The 24,137-nt window shown below is 38.1% G+C and overlaps 5 protein-coding genes across 6 annotated transcripts; 1 reads left to right on the forward strand and 4 right to left on the reverse strand.

Annotated features, from left to right (window-relative positions):
• Positions 1-706: 706 nt before the first annotated feature.
• LOC113669834 (adenosine receptor A1-like) lies at positions 707-3,225 on the reverse strand. The gene has a single exon (XM_027185909.2). It carries the CDS (start codon positions 2,313-2,315, stop codon positions 1,347-1,349), a length of 969 nt encoding a protein of 322 aa, XP_027041710.2. The 5' UTR covers positions 2,316-3,225; the 3' UTR covers positions 707-1,346.
• Positions 3,226-4,015: 790 nt separating this feature from the next.
• LOC149050140 (histamine H2 receptor-like) lies at positions 4,016-6,735 on the reverse strand. The gene has a single exon (XM_089196321.1). The coding sequence runs from the start codon at positions 5,619-5,621 to the stop codon at positions 4,656-4,658; it is 966 nt and encodes a 321-aa protein (XP_089052447.1). The 5' UTR covers positions 5,622-6,735; the 3' UTR covers positions 4,016-4,655.
• A 183-nt stretch (positions 6,736-6,918) lies between these two features.
• Positions 6,919-8,722, reverse strand: LOC149050141 (uncharacterized). The gene is made up of 3 exons (XM_089196322.1): positions 8,323-8,722; positions 7,835-8,233; positions 6,919-7,739 (listed from the first exon to the last, which is right to left on the reverse strand). The coding sequence occupies exons 1-2, from the start codon at positions 8,516-8,518 to the stop codon at positions 7,947-7,949; spliced, it is 483 nt and encodes a 160-aa protein (XP_089052448.1). The 5' UTR covers positions 8,519-8,722; the 3' UTR covers positions 6,919-7,739; positions 7,835-7,946.
• A 213-nt stretch (positions 8,723-8,935) lies between these two features.
• LOC113669843 (histamine H2 receptor) lies at positions 8,936-10,630 on the reverse strand. Its single transcript, XM_027185924.2, has one exon. The coding sequence runs from the start codon at positions 10,628-10,630 to the stop codon at positions 9,698-9,700; it is 933 nt and encodes a 310-aa protein (XP_027041725.2). The 3' UTR covers positions 8,936-9,697.
• On the forward strand, positions 10,189-24,068 carry LOC113669833 (uncharacterized). 2 transcript variants are annotated; one of them, XM_027185908.2, is made up of 26 exons: positions 10,189-11,046; positions 11,538-11,665; positions 12,326-12,397; positions 12,622-12,696; positions 13,024-13,082; positions 13,196-13,254; positions 13,905-14,020; positions 14,296-14,390; positions 14,823-14,935; positions 15,455-15,533; positions 15,969-16,024; positions 16,825-16,947; positions 17,646-17,722; positions 18,133-18,281; positions 18,607-18,703; positions 18,923-19,145; positions 19,432-19,546; positions 19,826-19,974; positions 20,235-20,311; positions 20,732-20,885; positions 21,178-21,302; positions 22,532-22,617; positions 22,720-22,829; positions 22,917-23,045; positions 23,129-23,306; positions 23,808-24,068. In XM_027185908.2, exons 1-26 carry the CDS (start codon positions 10,966-10,968, stop codon positions 24,047-24,049), a joined length of 2,967 nt encoding a protein of 988 aa, XP_027041709.2. In that variant the 5' UTR covers positions 10,189-10,965; the 3' UTR covers positions 24,050-24,068. The 2 variants fall into 2 exon arrangements, with proteins under 2 accessions (XP_027041709.2, XP_089052446.1); XM_089196320.1 differs by having other exon boundaries at positions 10,818-11,046; positions 13,216-13,254.
• The last annotated feature ends 69 nt before the right edge of the window (positions 24,069-24,137 follow it).

Consider the following 24,137-nt stretch of genomic DNA (forward strand, 5'->3'; position numbering starts at 1 on the left):
TAATGGAAGAAGAAGATTTTCCTAATTTTTCTTTGGAGTTTAATTTTCCCAGTATTCAAGAAACGGCCGAAAAGCCAAATGAACAACTACAACAATCACGTCGCTTTCCTTCGTTGCAAGAAGAGGCTCTTTCATTAGTTATTTTACAAAAGAAATGTAAAATGGTTTCCGTGTTTACATAGCCTGATGTAAACACTTGGGAGGTTGGGAGAACACGAGATAAGCTGGAAACCACTCCGCTTCGCGTCGTGGTTTCCTACGCTTATCTCGTGTTCTCCCAACCTCCCGCGTGTTTACATCAGGCTATGTAAACACGGAAACCATTTTACATTTCTTAAATAGAACAGCTACGTATAGGACAACCCTAGAAGGCATTTTTAATAGGTGGTTGGGCATCAATCATCAAGCAAAGTAGAGTATAAGGGAACCTCTATCCTTATCGTATGTTGTTGCCAACCACACGAGGAAGTTATTTTATACCCTGTCCCCCATCTTATGTCTATTGTCGTTTGTTTCTTTTGTCACTTTTTCTCAGTTTTCTAGGGTAAGTTAGTGCCATGGTTTTTTTTAATAACATTTGTGATTGGCGGATTTGGTTGAGTGTATTTGGTGTCAGAACTGAGTGAATTTCATACCTCTCAAAAACTTCCACCCGTTGCCACGCAATGTTGCTCATAAGACCCAATGTGAAGAAACTATTATAGCATTTCTTAGAAAGCGATTTTTACTTAAAGAAATATACAAAGACCTTCCCCTCATCTCATTTAGGGGAGGAAAGCCTTAATAGGAGTACTCCTTCAGTCTAAACTATGCTAGGTGCCCAAGTCCAACAAAATCGCCAGGGTCGGCGTCGTGATAGGTTTGTCAACACTTTTTACCAACACAAATTGTTGAAAGTCTTAATCCCTGTTCAAGGAGTGTATTGACAGTCAACAATTTTAAAATATATACAAATTGTATTCGTTCGCCACTTTGTTAACTTGAGGTCTTGATGAGTTTTAAGGCTCGGGATTCCCTAGCCAAAGAAGAAGACGTTCTTGATAAAAAAAAATTGTATCTTCAAACTTCGCCGTATTTGTAGGCAGGTTTACACTTTGCTACTCTAAATAACTTGAAGTATTCCCTTTAAGGGTGTCAAATTCTAATGTTCTTTCCCTCAAATAACCATAACACTTTCTGTACGTCTCATAATTTTAAAAACGCCTTGCGGAACTTGAGCACGAACAGACAGATTCGCTCCTGAAATGGCGAGGATCAAAATAAAATTAAAATCTCTGACCCACTGAAGTGAATAGAGGTATAACTGGAGATACAAAAAAAATAGAGCCAATATTGTGGTAGCAGCCTTAGTTACTTTCTGTTCCCTGCATGGCTATGTTGTCAAATGTTAAAGTTCTTTGCCTTTGTTTTCTACAGCACTTTCTGTTCCTCAAAAGTTTTGCGAACGCTTTCCTGAAATTTTCAAACCGCCAGGCATACACAAAAGGGTTCACTCCTGAATTAGCCGTGATCAAAAGAGCAGGAATATCTCTTGCCCAGTGTATAAGAGTGCAACTGCACGCTTTGCATAAGTTAACAATGTAAATGCAGATACAGGCAGGAAGATAGCATGCTAAGAAGAGAGTCAGTATAATAATAAAGGTCTTGGTCACTTTCTGTTCCCATCTTGCCGCCTGTCTCTTTGCCTGGTTGTCCACGTTTGTCTGATCCAAAGAATCCCATTGTTTCACTTGATCTTTGATCACACGAAATATTCTCAGATACGTTAGAAGGATGACTAAGAGAGTGCCAATTACGACTGTGTGGAGAAAGACAAATGAATATGTAAGGTAGCCTGTAACAAGGTATATGAAAGGGAAACTTAATGAGAATACCCAGATGCCAGCCGCCACAAAACCCGCTCGCTTAGGATTCAATTGTGTTCTGTAGGTTAGCGGAGACGTTATCGCCAAATATCGATCCAATGTTAAAGCTGCCAAACTGAGAACAGAAGCTGTACACGAAATGAATAACGGTACGTGAAGGTAGGATGCTGGTGGTCTTTTTCTAGCAGTTCCTTCCATTACATGATACACTACCGAAGTCGGGTCGACGAAGAATCCCATCAAAAGATCGCTAATGGCAAGGCTGGCCACAAAGTAGTTGAAAGGCGATTTTAGATCTTTGTTTGGATCGACGAAGATTGCTAACACGACGAGTAAATTTCCAGGGACCGTAAACAGGCACAAGGGAACAGTTACCGCGGCCGTTGTGAACGCGATGTAGCTTGGAGCAACTGATTGATTTGTGCACGGATATTCACCAAACAGAGACATGACTCGTGATTGAGCAGATTTGGTTGCTCAAATTTACTGTATACCTCTCTTTCTACCCGAAACTATTCACTTCCTGTTACAGTCTAATTATTAAAAACAGGAAACTATGTCTGATATGTCAGCTTTGGAGGACCTTCACTTCAGCGCCATCTTGGATCGCATTGGGCACCAAATCGAGGCTGGACGTGCTTTGGGTTGTGTTGCGTTACAGTGTTTTGATTGAAGATTACAAGAAAGCATTGCCCACAATCTTTGCTACATTAACTATTGTTATAACGAGAAGCGAAATAAAACGTGGCAGAGGTAAAGAAAACTATCAGCGAAGGCGAAGCAGTGGCTGTAATTTTTCCATGTCACTTAATGTCTTTTATGACTTTATGACTTCATTACAAATTGTTTTTATTTGTGATCAAGAAACAATTCTAAAGAAAAAATTGTTTTTTTTGTGATTAGACATACGTAAAATGCTTCGCCTAGTGCCAATTTGGCCCACAACTGCCCAGACTGAAAGTAGTATGCCTCTGCTTCGAAATCAAATACCCTAAAACAAGGGTAATCCTAGACTGCACTGAGATCAAAGTCCAGAGGTCTAACTCCAAGTTTTAAACAAAGAAATTTACTGTGCGTACAAGTCGTATACCTTCTTAAAATATTTTGTTCCATATTTAAGGAAAGTATATCGGACAAAGAAATACCAAAGCGTAGTGGATTTCTGTCGCTTGTCTAAAAAGGGGTTTCCCAGTCCAGGATATATTAGAAACTAAAAAAGCTACATTGGCAATTCCATCTTTCTCAGCAAGAACAAAGTCTTTGCATTTCACATCTCAAGAAGTAACAGAAACACAACTGAGATTGCCGTATCCATGATGAGAGGGCAAGAAGGTGAATTAGAGAAAATAAAATTTTGAGAAAGTGTTACTTCTTTCGCGGGTTGGTTCAGTAAACCAAATTTGGACAATGGGCTGTCTTCCGCTAACAAACGTTAGAGGGCAAATTTAATCGGCTATTAGTGGTATTCAGTAAATCTTGGTTCAATAATGACATTTGTTGCGCCTCAAAAAGTTAATCAAGTACGTGGCAACTTATGGTTAATGAACCGAAAAAAAAGATTTGAATTAAATGAGGAAAGTTGTTTCTAATTTGTCTGATTCCAGAAAATGTCCACTTCTCCTCGAGGAAGATGGGAAATTGGAATGAGAGTGGCAACCGGCAATTTTCTTCACTTTGAAGAGATGCATAGACCCTAAATCGCTATAGTTAGGATAACAGTTCACAAGCACGAACTAAATTTATCATCTGTTGTAGTAGTGAGTTCCTTGTGTGGATCATACTAACATTTACATCTCGCATAGGGTACTTAACTGACACTCCCTTTTTGAATGGCGAAGTAACCCGACACTCATACATGGTGTGGTGGTGAAATACCCTGGTTTGTAGTACTAACTTAAACATGTTCGACTGTAAGAAAATTCTTCCCTTTTGGAAAACCCGCTGGTATGTTGAGTAAGTTGTTGCCATGGTTGTTGTAATCAATTTCGTGATTGGTGGATGTAGTTGAGTATATTTAGAGTTAGAAGTGAAGTTTTTCAGAAGTGAATTTATAAACAGAGTCAAACCGCTCAAACGAAACTTCTTCCTTTTGTCACGCAATATCACCAATCAGACCTAATCTAAAGGAAATATTGGCGGTCAAGTGGTAATTCGTAGAAAATCTGCCTTTACTTAAACAAATCCTCAAAGACCCTCCATCTCATACAGGGGAAGAAAGTCTTGAAAGGAGTATGACTCATGGAGTCTAAACTATAACTGGCGAAGTGAGACAAATCGCGAGGGTCGCGATAACATACATTGTTGAAAATCTTAATCCCTCTTCTAGAAATTACTGTGTATTTTTAAGATATATGTATACAAATTGAATTCGCTCGGCACTTTTCACTTGAGCTCTTCATGAGTTCGATGTTTTGGGATTTCCCAAACCAAGGATAAGAGAATCTCAATAAAGAAATAGTATCTTAAAAGATTTTTAAAGTTCGCCGTATTTAACATGTTTACAGTTTGCTCCTTTTAATAACGTTAGGTATTCCCTCTGAAGATGTCAAATTCTAATTCTAAACACTCTCTCCACGTCAGAAGATTTTAAAAACGCTTTTCGGAGCCTGAGCACGAACAAACGCATTCACTCCTGAAATGGCGAGGATCAAAGTAAAATGAAAATCTCTGACTGACTGCCGGTATAAACTTACAACCGGAGATACAGTAAGAACAAAGCCTATACTGCGATAGCAGCCTTGGTTACTTTTTGTTCTCCATTTGTAGCCTTTTACTAGTCACTGCTTTAACTCAGTTGTCCATCGTCTCCATGGCGACGTTGTCAAATCTTAAGGTTCTTTGGCTTCGTTGTCGACAACACTTTCTGTTCCTCAAAAGCTTCATGAACGCTTTCCTGAAATTTTCAAACCGCCAGGCATACAGAAACGGGTTCACTCCTGAATTGGCTAAGATCAGAAGGAAAGGAATATCTCTTGCCCAGTGAATAAGTGTGCAACTGCAGACTGTGCATAAATTAATAATGTAAATGCAGATACAGGAAGGCAGATAGCATGCTAAGAAGAGGGTCAGCATAATAATAAAGGTCTTCGTCACTTTCTGTTCCCTTCTTGCCGCCTGTCTCCTCGCCTGATTGTCCACGTTCGTTTGATCCAAAGAATCCCACTGTTTCACTTGATCTTTGAACACACGAAATATCTTCAGATATGTTAGAAGGATGACTAAGAGAGTGCCAATTACGACTGTGTGGAGAAAGACAAATGAATATGTAAGGTAGCCTGTAACAAGGTATATGAAAGGGAAACTTAGTGAGAATAACCAGATACCAGCCGCCACAAAACCCGCTCGCTTAGGATTCAATTTTGTTCTGTAGGTTAGCGGAGAAGTTATCGCCAAATATCGATCCAATGTTAAAGCTGCCAAACTGAGAACAGAGGCTGTACACGAAATGAAGTACGGCATGTGAATGTAGGGTAAAGGTGGCAGTTTCCTCTCAACTCCTTCCTTTACATGGTACACCACCGCAGTCGGGTCAACGACGAATCCCACCAATAGATCGCTAATGGCAAGGTTGGCCACAAAATGGTTAAAAGGTGACTTGAGATCTTTGTTTGGATCGACGAAGATTGCTAACACGACGAGTAAATTTCCAGCGATGGTAAATAGACACAGCGGAACACATATCGTGGCCGTAGTAAACGAGATGTAGATTGGAGCAACTGATTGATTTGTGCACGGATATTCACCAAACAGAGACATAGCTCGATAAGTTTTATGGCGCTACCAACGCTAGGTTAGAATGAGAAGTTAAGATTGAATAGATTTGGCTTACGAATCTGCTGTACACTTCACTTCCAACGCGAAAGAAGTATTGTTTTCACCGTTTGCCTCAGACTATAAATAGAAAACTGTCAGCTTTGGAAATGAGGCTCTTCCATAACAATAGGTTAAACCCCGATAATTCGAACCCCACTATCTTGAAGCAAAACTGATTTCCCTTGGATTTGCCTCATATAGTTACTGTAATTATAACCCCAATTACTCGAAACCCTGATAACTTGAAGCAATTTTTACTTCCCTTCGGGTACTTTTCTTTGTAATTTTTCCCTCGATAACTCTAAGTCCATTTTTGCGGACTAATGAGCCATAGCATTTTGCACCGGAAGATTACATTTAATCTCATTTAGATGTTATGATAAATTGACCTTTGTCGATATCACACGTTTGTATGTCCGTAAACAAACAGTTTTGACAGTTCTTCCCGCAAAGAGAAATCAAGGCGCGAAATCTGGAATTGATTAAGTGTTTTTTGTCTTTTTGTTCGAGACCCTTAGAACTCGAAACCCCGAGAACTCGAGGTAGTTTCAATCCCCTAGGCAATTCGAGTTACCGCGGTTCAACTGTTCAAATAAAGGTTTGTCACGTGGAATCACTGCCGACACAATGGCGGAATCTCTCAAGGTTGACACAAATTGAGACAGAGCACCGCGATATTTTACACGTCTGATGTGATAATTTAATGCCTTCGAGCTTTCAAGGTTGTGAATTTATTTTCGTTTAAATATGTTTGGCTTACATCAGAAGAATAACACAAGATATCATCAAGCCATCTACCGAGGGGCGGCAGACGGCTTGTGCTTGTGCTAGCTACTCCTGGGCTGCCACACCATTGCGCTCCCTCGAAAAAAATCACAGATTTATTTGACGCTCTACATCTCAGCTGTATACTTTAGCTCTGCACCGTAACTAGACCACCATCTAAGGGTAATTGTTGGCTCATCAGTGCGAAAGCGAATTCTCTCCTGAAGTATCATCTTGAAATGAATCAGGCGAATTTTTCAGTGGCTAAATAAAGCTGTTGATGCAACTTGTAATCATACTTTGGATTTCCCTTGCGGTTCATTTTTCTTCCTCATTGTTTAATATCCGCATTTTTTGTAACGTTATCAGTACTTGTAAGATACACCAGAAGTTTTACAAAACAATGCTTGGAACTTACTTGCGCTTATGTGTAAGTCTACAAGCTGGTGGTAAAGATAATTACAGAAACATTAACTTAACAAACCAGTTTTATTTCCGCATCAAATGGCACTTACATTCCTGATCTCGCCGGGTGATAAGCATTGCGTGACCTATTGGCTTAGAAAAATTGGGCATAATTCAAATTTACTTGTCTAGAGCCTCTTCATCAGGTATACTCTGGCATGTTTAGTATACTCATCTCTCCTTTGAGTGATTGTTTAACCTCTCAGCGAAGGTGTGAAATGGTATTTTTGTGCCTTATACCTCTAAAGGAATGTAGGTTGTGTCGCCCCATTGCCTTGTCGCCCCAGGTTATGTCGCCCCAACCGAAGTTACGTCGCCCCAACATCGGAGTCAAAAGTCAAATTATTACAATTCTCGGCCCAACAAGTAATGAACAAGCCTTGAGAAGTTGTCGCGGCGTCTTGTCGCCCTCTTCATATTGTCCCCACAGTGAAAATACCTTAGCCTGGATTTGACGATATCTGCGCCGCTGAACTCGTCGAAGTTTCTTTTCTGAGACCATACGCACGTTCAGGGAAGTTAGTTTGGCTTCTTTGTAGAGCAGGTCGATGAGTAAATACATGGGTAGCTGACTCTTGCCCTGGGCTCTGGTGTGCAGACCGTGATGCCAACCTTCCACGTCATTGTTGGACCGCATAAAGACTGACCAAGAGGATGGCGGTTTACTATGGCGGATGCGGGTTTGAAGTACTCGACCTCTGCCTCCTTGCGTACGCGGGACACAATCTTCGCTGCAACCTCGGCGCCAACCTGCCCGTTGTGGTTGTGCTGCTGTCTGCCTGGGATGAACTGGCCACTACGTTCAATAACAGTTGCCCTACAGGGGTTGATCTAATAAAACAAAAAAGAGATAGAATCAAATTAGATGGCAATTCAACAGAAACGTTATTCGTTTTCTGTTCGTTTTAAGGAAAAAAGATATTTACCTTAGGCCGTACTGTGCACTGCCAATGCGTAGCGCCAACACACTGCCTCTTAACGTTGTATGTGTAGCCGTCGTTATCGACCAGCTTTCGTTTCCTCTTCAACGTGGCATCGTCAATGATAGTGAATGTAAGCCGGTTCGGCTGCTGGACAATCTCCGCAAGCGATATCAACGGGGGACGCTGCAGTCGGTGACACTGGCAGAGGCGAGGATGTAGGCGAAGGTGCTGTGGGTGACACTGGCGTAGGTGATGCTGGTATTGGTGATGATGGAGGCGGTGAGTCTGGGACTGCAACTGAGTCGTACTCTTGCTCAGATGTCAACTCGGCGCATGCAGCACACAACCAGTCGATTTCAACGCCGTCTGTAACTGCGGTACGGTAAGCTTCTTGAGAGATACCTGTGGATTTAAAGCAAGATTGTTAAATTTGGTCTTTCTATGTGTAATAAATATATAATAAGAAACAGGTGAAATGGAAGTTTACTTACCAGTATTACAGAGTCGATGGTTCCATCGTAAACAGCCGTCGCACTGAACCCCCTGCTGTCTTGGACGAACAGGTTCGTCACAAACAATACAGTTAATTAATTGAGCAGATGCCATAGTTGAAACTCGTAGAACGTAGCGAATAATTTTTGAACTCGAATGTCGCAGTGTAGTGATCGAATGAAAGAATGAGTCCATATTGAAGTTTTTTTTTCCTTTTATACAGGGCAGTAGGATCCAAAAGTCATTTGTGTTAGTTTTAAGTGATTTGATTGGCTTGTTTATTTTACTTAAACAATACAGTTAAATAAACAATTCTTTTTACCAAACAATCAGATTTGGCACCTATTAATATGTTAATTTAACTAGCCCGCCCACCCACGCGCCAGAAAATGACTGTTTCCTCATAGGTCCGTTAAATTAAGAGACGCCATTAGTGATCCTTAATTGTTTCTTTTCCATGAATTTTTTTCATGCTTACTCAATAAACGTAGACTCGTTTACGTGCTCTAACTGCCGAGGAGATTTGGGTACTATTTTATTGCAAAATTTTAACACGTTTGTGTCATCCGCGCGTTGTATTCCATAAGTCGTTTAAGTTAATCGATCGATGAATAGATTACAAACTTTTATTTCATAAGCGAAGTTACTTTTTACAAGCCGCTCGCTCAAGTTACATCGAGTTACGTCGTAATAATCTTACAAACTTTTCCTTCGATCCATCGATATTAAAATCTTACAGCAGTGTTATGTTTATGTTATATAAAGTCGATCGTTCGCGTGAAGTTACTTTTTACAAGCCGCTCGCTCAAGTTACATCGAGTTACATCGTAATAATCTTACAAACTTTTCCTTCGATCCATCGATATTAAAATCTTACAGCAGTGTTATGTTTATGTTATATAAAGTCGATCGTTCGCGTGAAGTTACTTTTTACAAGCCGCTCGCTCGAGTTACATCCTAATAATCTTACAAACTTTTCCTTCGATCGATCGATAAATCTTACAGCAGTGTTATGTTTATGTTATAAGTCGATCGTTCGCGTAAATCGATCGGAGAATCTTACAAACTTTTACTTGATAAGCGAAGTTACCCGTTGGGGCGACGCAACTTTGATGTTGGGGCGACACAACCACGATGTTGGGGCGACGTAACTTCGGTTGGGGCGACATAACCTGGGGCAACAAGGCAATGGAGCGACACAACCTGACACCCCTCTAAAGCGAATAAGTCGTTGCTGGCACGCAACGGTTGTCTTTTCGCATGACCTCGAAACATCAACGATGCCCTATGGCTTCAAACTTTGCTACCCTTTCGCACGCCTACAATTTTCTACGCGGTAGTGTCACTCGTCGTACTCTCCGGGAGGGTGTTTAATTATACAGCTCTTCCTTGACGATGACATGAACAATTTTTAAAGGACAGAAGCTTTTGAAACGCTTTTCTGAAATTGTCAAATCGCCAGGCGTAAATAAAGGGGTTCACCCCTGAGTTGGCAAGTATCAAAAGGAAATGAAAATCTCTGACCCATTGAATAAACGTACAACTGCAGGCACTGCAGAGATTCATGATGTAGATGGAAATACAGGAAGGTAGATAACATGCTAAGAAGAGGGCCAAAATAATGATAAAGTTCTTTGTCACTTTCTGTTCCCATCTTGCCGCCTGTCTCTTGGCCTGATTGTCCACGTTCGTGTGATCCATCGAGTCCCACTGTTTCACTTGATTTTTCAATACGCGAAAAATCTTGTAATACGTTGTCAACATGACCAGGAAAGTGAAAATTATGACAGTGTGAGCGAAGACAAATGCGTAAGTCAGGTAGCCCGTCACAAAGTAAATAAACGGGAAGCTTAGTGAAAAGGCCCATATACCAGCCGCCACAAAGCCTGCTCGCTTAGGGTTCAGCTTGGTTCGGTAAGTCAACGGAGACGTTATCGCCAAGAGTCGATCCAGAGTCAAAGCCGCTAAACTGAGAACAGACGCCGTACACGAGATGAAGTATGGCATGTGGATGTAAGCCAATGGGGCTGGATATTTCCTTGAAACTCCTTCGCTCAGATGATATGCAAAGGATAACGGGTCGACGACAAATCCCACCACAAGGTCGCTGATGGCTAGGTTCGCCACAAAGTAATTAAACGGCGATTTTAGATCTTTGTTGGGGTCCATGAAAATTGCCAATACCACGAGAAGGTTGCCAGCGATGGTAAACAAGCACATCGGAACTGATATTGCCGCTGTAGTAAACGAAATGTAACTTGGAACAATTGTTTGATTGATACATGGATATTCACCGAACAGAGACATTGCTCGTAAATATAAAGGAAAACAAAATCAACGATGGGAGGAAGTTGTTCCAGTTTCGAAACTACTCGTAGAACGTGATCGTGATCCTTGATTCGAAGCGGAAGTACCAGGCGATTATCGCTTCGCCTACCACCACCTACGTCACGTTCGTTTTCTTCCACAATAGCGAGAAAGACTGGAACAAACTAGATCCAGTACCCATGCATTTTCAATATGGCAGATAACGAGATGAACATAAACTTCACTTCTTCGTCATTTTGGAACCAAATGTGAAACTAGGGGTGGACTTTACGTTATGGAACGACAGTTAATTTATCTGCGACATATGAAGTAGAATGGACGGGACAGAACTTAGAAATATTCATGTTGTGCCTCAAAATACAGAAGCGTATAAACAACAACAAAAAGATGACACGGTGAGGTGAATTCTGCAAATACAAATAGTACATAGTTAAAACCTACATATTCCCATCTAGGTTACGAAGAAAAAGAGTCGTTTCTTGTTCCAAGTTCTTCGTTTATTATATCTCTCCTCAATAGTTTTGCAGCTAAGGAAGATAATAAAAAAATAAGTCATATTTTTGGAAGGATAGCATCCCTATGTGCACGTTCACCGTTTTTACTAGGGTATGCCTCCATTATTATAAAATTAGTGCAAAAGATCAATAAATGCCTTAGTGAACCAATAAATAAAATTTGCATATATTTACAGGATTAGCTTACTCTCATCATAGCACACTTGCTGGCCAAGGAGAGTATGGACAGTGTCTCAGCTCATTTAAACAGTAATAAAGTGAAGATCACTTAAACTGAAGAGCAAATTCAAACATTTACTTATTTATGACTTGGCAAATAATTTTTTGTCCCCACTAACATATTGAAATGTAGTGGATTTTACCGTTTTCAGTTACATTTGCACGACAAACATGTTCAAGGGGATTCCACCTTTATCCCAGGACCTTGTCACCACAACAAGAAGTTTGCCTGTGTTTTCATCCCTTGTGTTGTACCTTTGTTTTACATTGGAGGAGAACTGTATGTATAACTATGGTTTTCAGCTACTGCTTTCAGTTATGGCTAAATGATTTTTCTGTTACTGTTATTGTCACTTAATTTGGGTTGGATTAGCCAACATATAACAGACAAACTACCTCCCATTTTAATCTTATCTTAAACGATGTTGGAGTTATTCTTATTTTTCAATATGTTAACATTGAAACTAATACAAAAATGCTTTGTAATGCATGCAAAAAATGCAACAGCCTGGTGCAGAAATTTACTTCCAACCTCTAAGAGTGGGCAGCATTTAATTTCTCCTTACAATATCACCATTGAATCAGAGTCACAAGAATAAATGAAATGACCACCAACCAAAGAAGCTCTTGATTGGGTAAAAGTGAAGAACAGTTCCTGAAAGATACTGTCAGCCAACAGTCGGCTGACAGTTGGCTGACTGTTGGCCAATTGTCTGCCGACAGTTTTCATTATGTGTCAGGCCAAAGTTTTGGCCAACTGTTGGCCAACAGTCAACTTGGCAGCAAAAATGTGAAAAAGTTATGTAAAAGCAATGAAATCAAATTGAACATACACAAATCACTGTGTGAACACAAATTTGTCCAGAATCTCTTGTAGCATGACCAATAATTTTATCATCTCAAAATTGATTGTATTCATCATTTTTTTCAATATTAACAGATTGTTTGGTTTTGCTGTGTTCTGTATTTTGATGATGTATCTTGTGGAAAACACTTCAAGATGTAGAAAAAGGTGGTTCAAGTTTGATAATTTTTGTGAGAATTTATTCCTGTTGAAGTGTGCATGCTGGCTGGTTGATTAGTTCTGGTTAAGATATTGTTAAGCTTATGTATTTTATGAGTATTTACTGCATTTGATGACCAACTAGAAATTAAATCCATTTGACGTAGAGTATCTGGATTGCTCATGTCCGCAATGGTACATATTAACTTAATGCCATATCTCATTTCCTATAGGTCTTTGGTGGCATATGTCGTTTCAGTCCTGCTTTTCCAATTATCTTCAATATTTTGCCTTGTTCCCTTTCTATGGTAAGTTTAAACAGAGAGATTATTTTCAAAAGGTAGTTGTAATAATGAGTAAATGAAGAGTAGTTATTGTGTAGTCTTAAATAAAAGTAACTTTTGAACAAGCTAAATGCAGTTAAGTACAATGTACCAGGTAGTCTTTTTTTAAGGTGAATAGTAAGGGGTGATACAGTCTCCTTTATTAATAAAAAAGTCTTTTTTTTAATCATTTCTATATTCCTAGCTCACAAGAGCACCACTCTGGGATCCAGGATATTTGTTGATACCCAGTACTATAAATATTTATAGTGTGCTGATAATGAAATCTATTTTTCTTTTTCCCTTCTGTAGGAAATCAGTATTTAACCTTGGACTTATATTTATTTACAATGTATTTATTGTGCTGTCAGGTAAAGAAGCTGGATGATTAGCAGTTGTATGTGGCAATATTCAAAACCCAGGATTTTTTTTATGTAAATTAACATGACTGTTTTAATCTCTTTTATGAAATTTATTTTTGAAGGTGGTGTTGGTCTCTTTCAGTTTAAGCAACTACAGTATGAAGAGCCTGAGTTTATAAAGGTGACTAAACTTTTCAATTTATTGGTGCAAATCTATTGTACCTTGTGTTAATAAAAGGGTCACAGCATTTTCCCTGAGTTCAATCAGTTAGAGCAACAGCCCTCTATGTGCATTTGCCAAATTACTGAAACATACAAAACAAGGATGTGTTTCATATTATATAAAAATGAATGCCTCTTTGATTAGAATAAGAGAGATTGTAAATTTTGAACTCTAAGTTATCCATAAAAGAATAGTGATACAAGTAACCATCTTTCTTAATTTAGTCACTTATAAGATGCTTTCTTCATTGCTGATCCTATCTATGTGCAGGACATGTGTCTCATTTGAGCCTGGCTTACCTTAGAATTTCCTGCTGTTTAGTAGTAGGGCAACGGAATGCAATGTCAAAAAATATGATTCCTGGACAGGGATAGAGATAATTTCTTTGCTCCATGCTTGTAACAGAAACAAAGAACTTCTAACATAAAATTTCACAAAAATCAAGCCAATAACACACAACAAAGTGAAGCGAACTTGGTGAAAGCTCACCAAAATGCAATCCTTTTAATCTTCTTCAATGTTCCTTGTTCTTTCTCTTACTGAGATATCCTGTTTATATGATTTCAAGAACTTTAATTGTTGTAAAATGTTTTATTTTCTCTCTGTAGAACATGGAGTATGTAATATACATTAGCTATCCAATAGTTGGCCAGTTGACACTGACGGCAGTATCAGGAAATGTGTTCAGCTGGTCTGTTGCACCATTCTTTTGTATTATATTTGGGTTAGTAAATTAAGTCCTCTATTTTCTTCAGTATTGAGACATAATACATTAATACCTTGACAATGAACTGAGTTCTTTTGTGCTGACGTGGAAATAAACATAATGAGTTACTTTGCTCATTAAGTCATGTCTGACCAGGTATTTCATCTTACACTGTATATCCACTGAAAAATATCAGTTAATTAATTGTTCATTTGGAGAAAATTATGTGATATTTAATGAATGCTAAGTTGATTCAGTACAACATATTATCAACACTTTAATTGATTTTTTAGGTTCCTTTTTCTTCAAATTTTCTATCCTCCAAGTCGCTCTTCTTTCATTTATCATGATGTAGTACATAAGGCTGGGGAGGAAAGACCTCCTGAACGTAAGTGATTAATAGCAACCTTTGTTACACTTGTTGTACTTCAAAGAAATAGTTTTGTTCTTTACATGAAAACCTTCTTCATCAACTTGATATTTCTGATTTTCTTCTGCAGAGAACTTCCATTTCATCAAAATTAACAAATATTTATATTTGAATAAAGAAAGTACCTTGACTGTTGTCTTAAGTTTCATTTAGAGGCAGTCAGATTAATTTCTAACTCTTGAAATGGATGTCACATCTAGGGTGTGAGCTGTTAGCTGTGTGTCAGCTGTCTTTGGGAAAGAAAATGATGATACAAATTAATGAGTATATTTTTCCATTGGAAGATTTTCTTTTAGGGTCCTTAGAGATGTAACAACAACTGAGTAAGTTTTGGCAAAAATATAAGCATGCTTTTCTAAAATCATAATGTGATGATAAACTTCCTTTCAGGTTTTCTTTTAAGTAGTCTTGAAAAGACACTGCTGTTGGTAAACCTAGTTACTGTCCCAGGCAGCATGTTTATTGTGATTAATTTTATGGACTTCTTGCACATAATTACTTGGGTGAGTATTTATTCTAAAGAAACATTATCTTGAGAATTTCTTTGATTAGTTTCTTGTAATCAGTGATAACTGCAGTTTTTTGGTTCTTGTACATGAAGATACACCTTTACATCATTATCCACTGATCAAACTCAGCTTGCCGCAGTTTCTTTCCTTTCTCAATTTGATAATTAAGCATACCTTTTCAGTTCTTTTGTGTTGCAAATTTTCAACCCCAATGCTCTATATCCCATTTTTGTCAGTTCTCATTAGTTAACTAGTTACAAATGCATATTTTTGTACGACTGGCACTGCAAGTGGGCAAGGTGAAGCAAATATTGCTTTCTTGTTGTCTACCTCAGTGAGAAAGATGAGCCATTTTGTCAAACCAGTATTGTCTTCTTTGTTTGTGTATAGCTATATTTGTGCAGAGGGTCTTACTAAGAATGTATTAGTCTCAAACAGACTTTATAGAATGTACTTCCCTGACTCATAACTCAGTAGGGGAATATGATTTTTTTTACTGTATTTCCTCTACAGATTAAATTGATGTTATGTGGTGTTCTTCCTATCTTTCTCTGTACTTGTTTGGATATTGACGATGAGATAGAATTTTTGGGTAAGGTTCACAAACACAGAGTCTATTAAGCTGATCACATGTAACAGTAAACATTTGGAAGATGAAGAATGAACTCTGAATTCAACATGTCCTACAAGATAAATTGTGAGTGCAACTTGACCCCACAACTGGTTGAAGCAGTGACTCTTTACAGAGGCCGGTTACCACCACTTAGTGCCTGGAGAATTATGGCCTTTATTCTTGTGTAATAAAATAAGACTTGAATTGGACAGTTTGCATCCACAGATTATATAGATACAAAAGTTGTTCTTTCTTTACCTTAAATTATAAACTATGACATTCACAAAGTGCAATAAATTATTTGATGTTACAAGGAATGCTACTATTTTTAATGGCAAGGCAACTAATATACTTTTCTCTTGCTGTGTAATTTCTTCCATACCACTAACATTAGATCATTTTAATTAAAATCAGAATTGTCAAAAGATGCTGTGGCCAAAACAAAACTAGGATCTGGATTGGGGAGTTTGGTAAGTCCAAGCTTTGTCACGAACATAGTGTCAAACATAGGATATCAGTGTATAAATCAATGTTGGCCAGCCACATGCCAATTTTCCCTGGACAGTGTCAAAGAGCACACACCAAACAACTGTTCATAAGCAATACTTCATGAAAAAAAGAGGTAAATTTGGAGCATTCACAGAACTTTTGAATGGAATCAAAAGTGCCAAAAGTAGTACAAAAGAAAACTGGATACTTTTTGAAAACAAAGGTGATTTCATTGTGGGTATTTTGTTAGTAATTCATTCTTTTAAGCTTCACCAGACAAGTTATATGTTCTTAAAACATTAGTATTGACTGGCTCTTGTTGTTTTTGAATCATGAGAGGGTGCTCAAATTTTTGACCTATTAAAATACATGAACAAATGACATGACATGAGTAAAGTGTGTGTGCATGTGTGTAACTGCAGCTGTGTTCTTATCATAAGAGGAATTATCTAAATACTGGGAACTTTACGACATCAATTCAGAATTTAATATTATGAAGAATTTTTTCTTTGCTGGGTTTTTTTGTTACTTACAAGGAGCATGACACTTGCAGTCTATGAATTTCATTGTTTTTACTGTTTTTGTAATAGTATGAATGTTATGTGTTACTTAAATAATGAAATTAAAAGTTACAAGGTATAATGTGTATGATTATAGCATTTATTCTATTTTCCTTAAAAAGGTTTGTTACTCTTATTGTCACTAATAATGTACTAATCTATTTGTACAACTACTAAACATAATTATTTGGTTTGTTTCTTTTGTTTGTTTTTCTCATCAGCTACTGTTGGTTGTAATATTGATTTCATCTGGTACTGTGGGTTTCCATAGTCTACCAATAATTCTAGGAAATGTCATCTGTGGTGTTTTAATTGTGATCACTAGTGGACGAGAAAAGTGGAGGGTACGTCAAATAAATCTCAGCAATGACTATAAAAAGTCCTCTTTAGTAATTATGTAACTTCTCTGGCTATTACCTACTGAGTGTACAGATGCCTACACATCCCAGCAAGCCATTTCTATCATCATAGACAAGATTAATGCTATAACTTAATTGTTATTCTATTAAAACTAGATCAAACATATCACCAAGTTGAAATTTTCCTCTTGGAACAACTAAGGAATAGTAATAATCTGCAATAGAGTATATGTTTTACTCAAATTATGACTATATTGCACTGCTAAAAAGTGCAGGATACTTCATGTTGTCAGAACCTTAAGCACATAAAAATATCAGCTTAGATTTTTCTCCATATATTCAATAATGCTTGTATCTTATTTTCAATGATATTAAAACAGTCAGGAACACAAGTGCTTTTTCACCTTCTTTTTGATAATTTTCTATCAGCAGTTTTTTTCTATGTTGTCTTTTTCTAAACTTTGTTGTTCCCTAAGGACCAAAAAGCCCAGGCCACACTTATATTTTTTCCCTCAGAAAGTAAAGTACATATCACTTACCTGTGGTTTACTGAACAGCATTTCTCTTTTGATTGTGTGTTGTGATAAATAAAAATGTATGAGTGCGAATTCTCAATTTCTTCTCAGCAATTTATTAGAAAACCTTTTTTAAAATAACTCTTTTTTAAATCTAATTATTTGCAGGTTTATCAGAATTCTTTATATGCAGTACTTGGTATTTTGTCTCTTCTTGGTGTATGTATGCTGCCCTGGACACTAATGTATCCTTGATGAATTTTACTCTTATTTACCCTATAAATGTACTTATTTGATCTGGTTAACCACATCTTAAGATGCCTTGTTATGGAGTTTTGTGTGTGTTTTAAAAAGTTATAAATACATTTTAGACCACCCGCTATGAGTTTAGAGGACGGTGAAGCATGACTATTAGACAGATTAACAAGACATCGAGTGGCTTCTCACTTTACCATTTTTGACTTATTTCAATTCTAGCATTGTTTAAAGTTGGGATTGTTTTAAAACGTTTCCTCGTATTTCTTACAATAATTCTTAGGTATATCAAGTTTACTATACATGTTAGTTATTTCTTCAGATAGATCCTAATAGTGTATATTTTCAAAGACCAAATAAACAAGGTCATTCTTATTTAGAAATCCTTAACAAATGGAAGATACTATTTCCATTTTCTTTCACTCCCTCTCTGGGGAGTTAACTTTCTTCTTGGACTAGTTTCTTGTCTCTCAGTACTCTGTGTATATCTTGTTTCTCACAGTACTAACATAGAATGGATAAATCCTCTTCTAGTTTTTCAGTCCGTAGGTAAGGCTCCTGAAACGCAAATTTGGTTTTTTTGGATCGCATTCCATTTAGGTTTCTAACCCAACTACCGGTAATTTCAAAATCCAATCAGAACAAAAGAAAAGAACACAAGGAGCTAAGTGGAGCTTAACATAGAAGCAGGCAAATTCTCTGAGGCACAGAAAACGCGCAAAGAAGTGAAACTTCATTGCATGTCTGTATTATTCTCAGATTTTGAAAGTGTAGTGGCGAGAAAACGTACTCATGCAGTTTTTTCTTCTTTTTTTAAAAAAAATTAGGTTTCCATGGTAGGATCAAATATGACTTGCTTTTTTTATTTTTACAGTATTTGTGCTTTGTGAAAATATCCTTGCTAAAGAAAGCCTCTATCCAGTCTATTTTCTTGTGGGGACCATGCTCTGTGCTAGTTACATTTTTGAAAGGTATTTAGAACATTGTCCAATTATAGCGAGGACGTTTTGGCATACAAGAGCCCTTACCTTACAAGCAACTTCTGCAGACATTCGCCAACAGCAAAATTTCCTCATAGACGGAACTCAGTTTCCTCATACAATTTTATCCAAAACATAAGCACGCTTAAGATAATCTATGCCTTTGTAGATCATATAGGTAATGACTAGTAATTGCAAGTATGCTTTTAGGTTGCACAGTGTAGGCAAGCTCCATTCCCAGTCTATGTTACTGTGTATTGCAGTCCATGGTTCAAAGGTGCCCCTGTGTTTATCGCTGGTCCTCCCCTTCAGACAGACATCCTCTGTATTGCTTCCCAGCATAGTAGTTATATCACCTGCAGTACTCATGTTCATTTTTACGTACGTTGTAAGCAAGATAATCGAGTCGCCTGAGGACCTCTCAATAAATGAGGTAAGTTTTCTCTTAAAAGGAAAAAAAAAACAGTCATTCTTTTCGCCGGAAAGCAAAATTTATTTCTAATTTGAGCCGGCTGCCAACAGGCTGTCGGTTTTGAATTAAATCGTTTGCAATCACAGAAAAAATAAGCAGCACGAAAGAGCGATCAGACCTAAATTTCGTAAGAATTGAGGGGTCTGTTTTGTTATAGTTTGTTTCTATGCTGTTGCTGCTGCAGTCAAGTCCATGTTAGGGCATGGAGAAGCAAATCTGACTTCTTTAATTTGTTCCTTGGTCGTAGGGATTAAAGCTTTGTATGGCATCAGGCATTGTAACAGTTGCCGTATACGATGTTCTTGTGCTCCCTTTATGGCTCCTAATGACTCACAGAATACCTTCGCCAGCGGATGTTCTGGGTAAGTGGGTCACTAGATGTGGTGTTATTGAAAATATCAGGGAACAGTTATTCGTGTTAACCGCAGACATGCAGAAAAATGGCTTGACGCTAGCCTCCCTTTCCCGCAGATCCTTGCCTTTATCCCGCCTTTACTCCGTTTGCAGTCTTTTCAATGTAGGGAAAAAACTTTTGTGTTGATATTATTTTTTTCCACCTCTGAGTTTGTTCGTTAGTTCCTAGTGTTATCAGACCACAACCAGGTAACCTGTCTGAAGCACGTTTTTTGTGATTATTTCAGCTGGAGTGCTATTCATCTGGGGAGCCATATGCCTCAAGTTGTCCCACATGCACTTTTCACACAATCTCTTCCTTAAGAGACTTAACATCCTTGTTCTGTGTGTGAGTGTTTTAGTGGAAATTATCCAACCAGACTTAAATGTTTACAGGGTGAGTGCTCTGTACCCTCAAGGTGTTTTAAAGAGATATGATTGCTATGAATGGCTAACAGTTAGTACATGTGCCTTTTACATGTTAGGACTTGACATCGAATCAAGGCTTCATAGAATCCTCTCCTTCTGATAGAAGGTTAATTCGTAGTATGTGTATAACTGTTGTTAGTTAACGTCAGTACACATGCTCGTCATTTAAGTACCACTAAGGGCGGTGCTCAATTTATTTAATATGTAATGTAATTATTTCTTAACCAGGTACTGCAAGGCGCCTTGGTGTTTGTGATCTCACTGTTTTATCCATTCTTCAGCAATGAAAGCGTTCTATCATCAGAGTGAGTTTAGTCTGTTTGTCAGTCAGAATCTTAAAATTAACGCTGCCCTCAGAAAATTGACTGATTGGTGCCCTTTGAAATAATGAAAGTGATTTCAATCAGAGACTTGGAGGTTTGTGGTTACTGCTACGGAAAATGGGTAAAGGGGATATTTCTTGTTCTTGTTATTTCAGCAGCAGTAAGAATTCATATATATACCTCTCGGTTTTTGGATTGGAATTCGTCAAGTACCAGTCAGAAACGTTGTTTTTAGTGGTATGGGTTTTATTTTACGTGATAATGGGGTCTTTCATAATTTACTTCCTCGGCATCGATGGAACTTACTTTTTACAAATTATGAGATAATCGTTTACTTACTTATAGGCGAAGAGTTTTACCTCTGTGGTTAGTGGTAGAATTTTTTTCTGTTACTTTTTCCAGAGCCACTGTACTGCCTTGGCTAATTCTTGTTGCTTTATCAGTGCTACTAGCGGTATTGACTAAACTTATAACGTTTGAGCAAGCGTCTTGGTCACAGAGGCTTGCTGTTGCCGTTTTAATCGGCTTGGCTTTGGGTTTCAAGGTTTCCTCCACGGTAAGTGTAAAGAGGGTCGTCTATAATTTCCAATGCCGTCATTTCTGAATAATCGAACTGAGATACATACTAAAGTGATTAAGTATGTATCCCTGGCATTTGAGTTCCATGTCAAACATGAAGGCGTTTACTCTAATGTCCGAACACAAAGACGACTTAACCACGCGTTATCGAAATGTCAGTAGCTTAAGTTAGAGTTAACCTCATCTGCTCCAAGTAGATGCGACCTTAATTAGATGGACACCTGAGTCATACCATCTCAACTCACTGTATAGCTTCGTTTTTTCTGTAGATGATGCCTCCAACAACTCGTCCACTTCTGATCATTCTCCTGTTTGGAATCTCTTCCAGCTTTACATTTTATTTACTGATAATTTCCTGGAAGCCGATTTTTGGAGAAGCACCCCCAAATTTAAGGTATCTAGCTACAAAATTAAGTTCCAACCAGAAAATCTACAGCGGATATTTTATCCAGGCCACTTTTGCTATCGATTTTTTCCCCTTGATGAGAAATTGACCTATGTTTTTTTCTTAGGCGATCACGGAAACAGACCAGATCCTTAAAAAAAACATCTAATTGCAACAACGTAGTCATGGAAAATAGGGAAAAATGAAAAAAGGCAAATGAGAATTAATATGCTTAAAAGTTTCCTTCCCAGGATCATAGCAGTTATAAAACATGAAAAGGAACTGATTTAGGTTTATTTCAATTGGTTAATACACGTCTCTTTTCCTATTGTTTGGGTGATTTTCATACATGTAAAATATCTAGACACACTACTGTCACAATGCCTCTCTCCACCCAGGAGTAAATATGGGTACTGGCGAATTGTCAGAGAAGCCTGATGAAATGCTGGAGGGTACCCTTGCGATGGACTAGCATCCCATCCTGGGGGAGAGTAGTAATACTCCTAGGCGCTTCATGTTACATGGGAAGAAGGTCCGATTGGGTGGGCTAGTAGGCTCGAGTACAAACTTTACCTTTACCTCTACAATATCTGGCATGAACAACGATAATTTAGATTTGACAGGATACTCCTAATGAGCCTTTTTTTCCCTTCGTGTTTGATTTGGCTATTCATTACCACGCTATTGCAGTTAGGTGAATCTTAAGTTAATCAAACGACAACATTTAAGATTACACAAACAGTCATGTAAGTTCGCGTTTCATGCTCAGGTTTTCTAGGTAATCCCTTGATTTCGAGTGCGATGTGAGATAAATCAGTACCAGTGATTTTTTCAAAGTCTTTTTTGTCAATTGATTTAATTTCAATTTTTGACGTGTTCTCGGCCAATAACCATGCTGACATTTTCCTATCTGCGTGAGCGGAAACACTTTCGAAATAGGTCTTGTGCATGCTTACGTCGGAAAACCCAATATCACCCCAAGCCTCACTTTCAAGGTGTGAGCTTGTGCATTTTTGCAAAAAAATATTCCAAAAACATTCAAATCAAAGGAAAGCTCACGTGGAAACATCACGGAGGTGGAAAAGATTCATGAAAATGTTAGTGTACAACGGGCTTGTGGCTGAATTTTCAAATGACGTTATCCCGCTAAGGGCTCTTCGACAAAGAAATCGAAGCGCTCTTTTGATAGTTAACTTATTGGTTTTGTCTTCTGTTTGTGCTCTCTTCATTAATTTCAGCTTGCCATATATGCTTCTAAATGGTTCTTTTTTGGCCTGCGTCTTGTCAGAGACTGTAACTTCTAAACCCCTGGATGTATTGAAAGGTCAGTTAACGAAAGGGCCCTTCACATTTTTTTTAATGTTTTTTTTTCGTATTTCTATTCTTTCTCAAAATGATCTTTACAATTTTCTTCGCTTTCTTTAAGGATCGCACAAACCGCCTCCAGTCCTCTCCAGTTCGTTTTATCATTTGTGTCTTTACACTATTTTGGGTTTGGGCCTCAGAAGAGATGCTGTGGCACAAGAAGATAGCCTGGTAATTTTAGTATGAACATGTCGTGATAAGATTTTTTCTCTTTAGTTTAATTAGTTCAACAACTATTTTCCTTGACTTTATATGCAGGAAGAGAAGAAAGGAAAGCTTCCATCTGGACTCGTTCTTCAGAGTTTTTCGTTTTTCTCCAACATTTCCATATGCATCTCATTTCTACTGCTTCTAATGTGTTCTTCCTCGGACTATTGGGAGCTGTGGGTAAGTGGTGTTTTAAAAACTATAAACAACCGCAACAGCAAATTGTTTTGTTTTTTTCATGAAGATTTTCTGTCTTTTCCCAGATTTCTTTTGCCGTTCTCCTATTGCTATTTCTGAGACCGGAAGGATTTCCTTATTTAAGAGGCATTCGTGTTCGGTTCACGCCAACCTTACCTGCGACAGTAGCGTTAGCTCTGTGTATGTACTCTCGGACAGTAACTGAAGCATTACCAACGCAACTATCTTTCTTCTCAGTTACAGGTTAGCACACATCATTGTTAATATTTGATAACCACCTGGTAAAGTATAATCGTGTGAAGGGGTCTGAGAACTATAGAAGCGTCATACTGGAATTCACAACCTCGGGCTTGCGGCGGCTGTGCCCTAATGGTTATGTGCGGAAGCAAATAGCAAATGATTTTATTTCCCATTTCCTTATCTTCTCATACTGTGGACTGTAAATTTAAGTAAATAGAGTTATGCCAAACCTAATTTCGTTTCCTATCGAACCGAACCTAGACCTTTCCATTCAGATTCCAGCGCGCTAACTGGCAACAAATAACAAAACAGCCGAGGGAAACCTGCCAAGAAGCTTGAGGAAGCAATAAATTGTTTCATTCTCCGATAGCAAGGAATAGCAGTTGGTGAACTTCTTCGTTCTTCCTTTTTCTGTTACGAGAATACAAGACATACATATCCTTACTTTTCTTAGTCCTGAACATTTTTATAGTTTCTTTAAAGTATTTTAACTTTATTCTACAGGTTACGTTTTGGAGATGCTTATCTTGGTCAGTTCCTTACCGACTTATGTAGTCTTAGTGTGCACGATATGGCGCGCCGGCGAGATGTCATTGGTTGAACAACAACTGGTTATGTTCACGGCTCCTAGCAACGTGGTTCTTTTGATTTACTGCAGCACTCTGTCGGCAAAAATCTTAGGCTTTGTAGGAATTGCTGCAGTCTATTGGCTGTTTTATCATGTAAAGATTACTGAAAGTAAATAGAAATTTTTTAATTTAGAAATGCGCTGTTATCCACAATCTTTTAACTGCCTAGACACAGATGAACTAGTAAAGTCTCGTTAGTCAACTG

The sequence above is a fragment of the Pocillopora damicornis genome, chromosome 2 (assembly GCF_964200805.1).
Source record: "Pocillopora damicornis chromosome 2, jaPocDami1.2, whole genome shotgun sequence".
NCBI lineage: Eukaryota > Metazoa > Cnidaria > Anthozoa > Scleractinia > Pocilloporidae > Pocillopora > Pocillopora damicornis.